Source organism: Paroedura picta, chromosome 3 (genome assembly GCF_049243985.1).
Source record: "Paroedura picta isolate Pp20150507F chromosome 3, Ppicta_v3.0, whole genome shotgun sequence".
NCBI classification, from domain to species: Eukaryota; Metazoa; Chordata; class Lepidosauria; order Squamata; family Gekkonidae; genus Paroedura; species Paroedura picta.
In genome coordinates, this window is record NC_135371.1 from 38,609,135 (window position 1) to 38,617,539 (window position 8,405).

Consider the following 8,405-nt stretch of genomic DNA (forward strand, 5'->3'; position numbering starts at 1 on the left):
GGCTCATGAAGTGGCTTGTCAAGGATACAAGATTCTGGCATATTCCACCAGATCATTACCTACCTGATGCCAAAAGGTATGACAAAACTCCAAAGGACACTATAAGCCATAGATCATCTGACATACATACAGGTTATAGAACCAGTCCCATTAGAGGAACAGGATCATGGCATTTACCATGCCCAAAAGAAACAGGGATCGTAGGATAATCCTAGATCTGAAGTTTGTCAACAGGCTCATAAAATGTCATTGTTTCTGGTTGAAAATGCTGAGGTCCGTTGTTGAGGTCCTCCACCCAGGAGAATTTCTAACTTCTCTGGACTTGACTGAGGCACATGCCCATTTTCCCTGAGCACAGATGGTTCCTCAGATTCAGCTTTGGGAACCTTCACTACCAGTTCAAGGTCCTCCTGTTTGGTCTTCAACCCGCTCCAAGAGACCCACTGAGGTCCTGGTCCTCCCCAGGCTTCTTACACAAATCTCCATGCATTTATAAGCCTGAATCCGGCCACCTTATCTGCCCCCCCCCCACCAGTGCACAGGGAGGACCTGGCAACTCTAGTGCTGTTGGAATATTCAAAATCTGAGGTATACATGATTCAACAGCATATATGAAGAATATCCTCAGGGGGCATTGGAGGAGATCTGAAGTTAGCATATTTAGACCAGGCTCTGGAACTTCCAGATATTTTTCAAATAATCTACTCCTGGGTGCTGATTGGCTCGGTTAGAGACTTCCTTTGAGTAGACTTCCTCCCTGTTTGCCTTCAGATGAAGAAGAATATTTCGACTGCTAGGACTCTCTTTAAAGTTGTTTCAGTTCTCAATAAGCGGCCAGTACTGTGATCCTTTGCATATTTACACTTCGGCAACAAGTAGACCATCATCTTCATGCCTTGTTTCTGAGACTAAGTGGACTTTAAGAGTGTCAGACTACCATCCAATCAGTCCTCCACTCTACCACAGAGCTTGCTGGGTGCCCTTCTGACAGTTCCTTCTCTCTCATTTTAACCTGCCCCAAAGATAAAATGGGGAAGGGAGGCACAGTTTAGCATGGCTATGTCTCTGGGATTTGACAAAAAGACAGTGTGAAAACAGAACCTTCCAATCCCAAGCTACATATTTAGAGTAACAGTCCCATGGAAAATATGTGGTCTTTTTCTTTTTTTTTAATCATGCTCTCCCTTGATCCAGTGATGTATAATCTGGAGTGTCAATTAAGATTCCAATGCAACCGAATTCCAAGCTGCCGTGTAATAAACTTAAATAACCAGAGCCTGACCTTTAAGAGCCCCAGTCACTTGAGCCACTTAATCATCAGGCATGCTGGCATTTACATTATTTGTTTAAGCAAGTGCTTTCTGGAGCATCTTGTACTCAGGAGAATTACAGTAGGCTCAGTCACTGGCATCGGCCCTTGGCTGAGATCTGAGGTTGCTGGCATGGCAGTGTGGGAAAGTGAAAGTGGGTGGCTCCTTATCCCACGCTAGGGTTCTGGCATAAATATGGGATATGTAAAAGAGAATTAGTTGGACTTCGAGTTGAATTCTTTGAAAAGCTGCATCAATGTCAGAACTGAACCTTGCTGCCAGTTCACTAGCCACTTCCGTGAGGTTCAAATGGATTTTTTTTTTTTTGGTGCAGCTTTCTGCCCCTCCATCCAAACGGGTTACAATTCTAAAAGGTTCCATCCCAAATTTCAGGCATATGGGGGAAGGTTTTCCTGATCTACAGGCAATGAAACTCCTTTGGAGAGCTGGCAGGAGGAGGGGGAGGAGGAGGAGGAGGAAGAGGAGCTGTTTGTTTATACTTCGCATTTCACTTTTCCCTTCCTCTCCACACAACAGACACCCTGACATTTCTGCATGAGTCATTTTCCTCAGCTCATCCTCTCTTTATTTACACATAAATAGGAGGACATGCCTGACACTTGCCCCACCAGGGCTAATTATGTGTTGTTGTCCCCCCCCCCCCATACACACACAGTGAAATTGCAAACATTAAGAAATCTCAAGTTCTGAATCAGCAGTTTTCCGAGAAATTATCTGACACATTATCTGATCTTTCTTTCTTCCTCACAATCTCTTACATTTCATAATGTAAGAGATTGTGAGGAAGAGCGTGTTGGAATGTGTTCCACTGGTGAGGCAAGCATTAGTGTCTGCCACTGCCTCACCTGGCTGTTTGCAAGGCAGCTGGATTCCTATCACTGAGTTTCTGCTTCCTTCTTTTGCTATCTGCTTGCCAGCTATTACAGCTATTATTTTCCTTGCAAGCCTACAGGTTGTCTGTTTATCAAGAAAAGATGGTGGCATGTGTCTTTATCCCTCTAACCATTTTCTAATGGGTACAGACAAAGCCTTAACCCTACCTGCACAATGGCATGGCTCAGAATTACATTGTAACTGTCAGATCAGGAGGCTTTCAATTGCTCCCAAATGTTGGAAATACCTTTGATCAGATTAAGGTCAGGTTACTATATCTCTGCATGGGATGTTGATCAGTTCAGGTTGTAATTAGTAAAATTCCATCTGTACACACTTATTATAAATTGTTAATTGCCTGTCTTTTAAATAAAGTGACTATGGATTAGTCATACCTAATTACTACAGTTTTAAAATGTATATCTTCCTTTTCCCCAAGTTTGCATATGATGAGACGGTGATGGCCTCTGATTCATTTCAAGTGAAAGTTAGGAATGCAATTTTTTTGTTTTACTTTAAAGGGGAGAAGTGATAAATGGAGGATTTGGCCTTGTTCTGGATGGCTCAACACAGGCAGAAGAATGTGCTAAAATGATGCTAAGCTGGGATGTTTCCAATGGAGTAAGCAAATCTACTCTCTCTGCTTATCTTAAAATATTGTTGGATGGATGGATGGATGCCCAATTGCAAGCATTGTAAAATTCCATGTTTTCTGTGTATGGAAGGCAATTCTGCCATTGGAAAATTGGGGATTTTTTAAAACTGATCTTTCCTTCTAGTACAGGTTCCCACTTAACCCCATGCCATACATAATGCTGTACTTAAGGGTCTACTGATTCCCAGGGCTTTGAAGGGGAGGAGGAAGGGACTTTTTATTGTATATGTGGGGTGGATTGGAAACCTTGCATTTATACCTCTCCACTCACACTTGATAGGAACTATAATTGTATCATTCAATCCACCCACCTCCAGAACTCCAGGTTTTGCCAATTCAGAATATACACTAATAGGATTTTTTGCCCATGGCATTCCCAGTCAACCGAATTTCTGAATATTGAATTTACTGGATGCCTGTCAGACTACAAATCCCATAATTGTATGTGTTCTGTACTACCAGTTCTATAACACAGAAGAGGTGATTTTCTTCCAAAGCACCCCCTAATCTTGAAATCATACAAGTTCATGTAACCTGTTATTTCTTTCTGGGTTGCTTGTTTCACTTTAAAATGTTTGATTTTTTTTAAAGTTCTAAAATGGAAGGCCTAGATACTGAGAACAGAACAATCCATTTAGTTAGATTTGTTTCCCTAAAATCATTGTTATATAGCTGGGAAAGGGGGAGGGGGGTGGAATGCAAACATATACATTTGCTCATTTTTCTTTCTTCTTTTTTTGCTCATATGGACAGGTTGCTAGACGGTGCTGGTCAGGCAATGACAATGCATATGAAACCATCTGCCAAGCTATGGAGAAGGACAAAAAATTGAAGGTGACCCTTCCACATAAGGTGGTGGATGATGACATCCTAAAACAAGCCCTGTTAATTTTTCATTAAATTTCTTATTTAGCCATTGCACCATGTTTTAAATTTTGCCCTCTTTCTGCCAAAAAGCATTAGTTGGGGGGGGGGGTGATATAATTTCAGACTGCCTTAAAGGAATCTGTTTTCTTTTTTTCTCTCATTAGGGAAATTTATCTACAATGTATTCAACATTGATGTTAGTCTTTCCAAGAACATGATAATAAATACTTTTATTGAGCTTGAGTGGCAGAGCAAAATAAATGATTTTATTGAGCTTGAGTGGCAGAGCAAAAATGCTGAACATGCTCACACTTTTGTCTACCAATTCAGAAAGCTTTAAGAGTGTGAGGACAGTATTTGTGGGTAAGCGGGTGCTTTGTAGCCTGCTTGAGAATTGTTTCAATGTAGTGCTTGTTTGTGGCTGATTGAGGAAGAGTATGCTGGGAGTGGAATACAGCAAAAGAACTGCAAGCCCCACCCAGTGCTGGGCTGTGACCCTAAAAACACAAAGGCTCCTCCTTGCCAGAAACCTGAGCTGAAGGGCACTTAGAAGAAGAAGAAGAGTTGGTTCTTATATGCCACTTTCCCCCACCCGAAGGAGGCTCAAAGCAGCTTACAGTCGCCTTCCCATTCCTCTCCCCACAACAGACACCCTGTGGGGTGGGTGAGGCTAAGAGAGTGCTGATATCACTGCCCGGTCAGAAAAGCTTTATCAGTGCCCTGCCGAGCCCAAGGTCACCCAGCTGGTTGCATGTGGGGGAGTGCTGAATCGAACCTGGCATGCCAGATTAGAAGTCCGCACTCCTAACCACTACAACAAACTGGCCTGTGGCTCTTGGCCTGGGGATCTGCCTGGGGAACAGCCTAACAGCTTTAACCTAAAGGTAAAAATACTAGCCTCTGGTAAATTATAAGGCTTGAAATTTGGCCTTGTCTCTGGCAGATATTGGGTAAATAGGAGCCTATGGATTTACCACAGGAAAAATTATGTAGATTATCAGATGGTTATGCATTCTATTAGAAAAAGTATATTCCAGTCTATAAAATCTTTTGTTGGAATAAAATTTTGTCAGCCCTCAAGGTACTACAAGATTCCACTTTATTTTTGTTTTAGCATTCTAGCACAGCTGACTCTTTAGAATTACAACTTTCTCATACAACTACATTTTTATCCAATTAATTCCAAGAAGTTACTCTGTGAGTAAGAAATGTTGTGGAGGATTTGTTCTGCTGCACAGGGGATTGAACTAGATGACATTCTGCTCTTTTTCAGTCTTGCTTTCTGCCAAATCTTGAATTCTTTGCAAGGGTTTTTGTTCCATTATGGTTTTGTGCCAGTGGAATGCAGTTCAAAGTAAGCTATCAATGAATCATACCTCATTGGCTAGTCAAAGCTAATTCTGCAATGAAGACTGAGGACTCCCTGTTCTCAGTAACAGGTATTTTTTAACCAAATCAAATATAGATTTTACAGCTTATTGAGTAAACATGTTTATGGCTAACATGACCAGGAATATTAAAATAATATCAACAAAGGCAACTGTATAAAATAGTATGCTAAATTCAGAAATAGGGTAATTCAGTATGAAAGATCAACAAGTACATGAAAATGATATGGGGTGTGTGTATGTAAAAATAGTTTATTGGTAGATCACCCATGGAGTGCAGAACATATGAAAGAAACTATTTACCTTAATTGAACAGCACTATATAATGACAGATCCACTGTTTTAGTAGGGTATAAATCAACTTGTATGTTTATCATGTTGTAAAATAGAGGCACGTGAAATTAAAAAGAAATCACAGGGGAATGAGGCTCGTCCATCAGTTTTCCTCTAGGTAGATATTGAATGCTGTTTTTCCTACTTTTTCTGGCTGTACAAACTCAGTACATTATTTATACTCAGCCTTTCCCAGAATGAAGATAGATTATATAATGCAATGCAATGCAATACAAAAGGCAGGATGGGATATTTACTAAGCTACATGTTAGGAAAAACAAGGCATGCATTGACATTACAATAAATGATGCAAAAATTACATGGTTTCAGCAAACTAAACATAGCGGTATAGCACCTCTAAGTAACTTTGTGAATCATTTAGTACAGTTCAACCGTGTTGCCTGCCCTCCTGAATAATTAAGTTTTTGCATAGTTTGCAGAAATCCAGGAGAATGGAAGCCTGATCTCCTCAGCCAGGCCATTCCTTAAACTGGAGGCCACAGTATGATGAGTTGTTGATTCTGCCTGTTTGCATCTGTAGAAGACCTTGCTCAGGTGAATGAAGCCATCATAGTGGTGTGTAGTGGAATGGTGGTCTCACAAATAATTAAACCCAAGGCCATTAAGCGCTTTGTATGTGATAGGCAATTGAGTCCAGTAACTCATGGGCAGCCAGTGAGGTGACTGTAGAATGGGAGCAATATGCATGCTCTATCTGGCTCCCAACAATAGCCGAGCTGCAGCATTCACTCTACCGCTTCATGTCATATGCCCGACCTCCACTGCCACCCTTCAGAGTCTGGCAGGCCAGTAGGTAAGCCCAGGAAGGGAGCCAGCTGGGTCGTCTCCGTAGGTTCTGACTGCACGCTGTAACCTCCTGGGGAAGAATGGAGGCTTTGGCACCACCGCTGCTCGCAGGCTAGCTAGAGGGGGAGGGCCAATCAGAGTGCGGCCAGCTTTGCTGGCCACACTCTGATTGGCCCTATTTCATCTTGGACAGCCGGACTCTCTCCACCTCCAGGGCTGTTTCACAAATATAAAGAGGAGGAACAATGGATGTTCTTCCAAATGAGAGATCAAAAACATTACAGGCCATCAGAAGGCTGGTCATAGAAACTGACTGCCACTGAGAAAGCATTCAGTTAAGAAATTTTTCCACTCTTCATCATAGACTCTGACGTCACTCAGATGTGGCAGGTCCGTAGGAGACAAACCCATCAATTGTAATCCAAGTCCAAACAATATTGTGAAACATCTGTGGACTGTGGTCAACATTCCTGTCCCTCCTCCCCTTAACAGTTAACCAATAATTATGCTACTGGGCTGGTGAACAATTAATGAGCAGCTTGAAGACCATGTTCACTATGGCAAAACTCTGAGAAGATCCTGGCTGTAAGAAAGAATACACAGTAGGCTGTAGTGACAGAACGGTACCCCACCACCACCACAAAAGGGAGTCTCAAGTAATGGAGAAACTTTCTGTTCAAGGATATGAGCTCTTTCTCAGATGCATGCCAACTTCTTCCATCACAGCATGACAACTGATGGTAGGTTCTCACATTTGTAGATGTGTCCTTTCGTCTATCTAAATACTGTACTGAGAATGTCTGTATAATGTGAAAAAAATCCACTGTGTACACACTGTGGTTAGTCTGAACTGTTCTGTCTGGAAAAAGAACAGCCAAGTCACACAACCCTCAATGCAGTAGCTGAGGCTTCAACCTGAGCCAAAGGGCTTGTAAAATCCTTTGGTTTCTCCCACTGTTTTGAAGAAGAAGAAGGGTCATGGAGGTGAAACAGCGGGGAGAGCCTAAGGAATGCTGCTGCCATGATGATGATGAAGATGAAGAAGAAGAGCTGGTTCTTAGGAGTCTTAAAGCAATTGCCTACTCTTCCTCTTCCCACAACAGACACCCTGTGAGATAGGTGAGCCCGAGAGAGCTCTGAGAGAACTGTGACTGGCCCAAGGTCATCCATAATACCAAACAGAAAAGGGAGAAGGTAAAATATCTGTGTGAGCGAAGAGGGTGGGGATAGAAATAATAGCATGCATTTTGGGTAACAGGTCTGTAGCAGTCCACAAACTTGCATTTCTCAAGAAGTAGGCTGCAACCTCAGAGAAGCTGTTGACAGAAAAGAGCAGGGTTGTGACTCCTTGTAGTCCCAATTACCTAAGGGGTGATATAAAATGATCTGGGAGAGAGGGCACATAGAATCTAGTGGAGGAGTCAGCTTGGTAGGATATCACTTGCGGGTGGAGATAAATCAGATAGCATGGTAGTAGTATTTAGGATGATAGACCTAAAATTTTGTACACTGAAGTAATCATACAGCATTATTTTAAGGAGGGCAAACTCTTTGTTCCTTTTTGAACAATCACATTATAGAAGAATTCAACAAAAAGTCATACAACAGTGTAATATTACTTCACAATGTTTTGTGAGGTAGTATAGCACCTCCTCCTGTTAGTAGGATAGAATAATACAACAAAAAGAGAGTTACTTTTAATACATCTAGATCAAAGCAGATCATTTTATAAGATTTTAAATGTAAAGCCTAAAGCCAGTTAGTTGTTCTAAAGACTGGAGAGAAAAATAACATTTTCTAGAAGGTTTCCACATATTTGCTGCATTCTGATAGTTATTTTTAGGGCAGAGACTACGTTCAAATAATTTCTGCCACGTTTAGAATGCTAATACTGCAGGTTGAGGTCCAGACCAGATTTGGGTAGCTTGGTCATAAACTCCTGATTGCTAGGAAGCCCACTCCTTAATCCAGTATGTACTTCTGTAGTTATTCTGTGGTGAGGGGAAGGCACTCCCAAACAATGCCAGAAATACTTTAATATCCACATATTATCCCCTATGGATACACCAAAAGGTTTCATGACTGACATTATCCTCACAACATTTCTTTCCTCACAGGGCAAAACAACAGCATGTTAGAACATTACTGTGA

General features: G+C 41.7%; 1 protein-coding gene across 1 annotated transcript in view; it reads left to right on the forward strand.

Annotated features, from left to right (window-relative positions):
• The window catches only part of UROC1 (urocanate hydratase 1), a 62,108-nt gene extending 58,139 nt beyond the window's left edge, over positions 1-3,969 (forward strand). The window contains exons 19-20 of the mRNA XM_077325361.1: positions 2,726-2,825; positions 3,613-3,969. Of these exons, the coding sequence (XP_077181476.1) occupies positions 2,726-2,825; positions 3,613-3,759 (247 nt within the window). The 3' untranslated portion in view covers positions 3,760-3,969. The remainder of the gene's footprint in view (positions 1-2,725; positions 2,826-3,612) is intronic.
• The last annotated feature ends 4,436 nt before the right edge of the window (positions 3,970-8,405 follow it).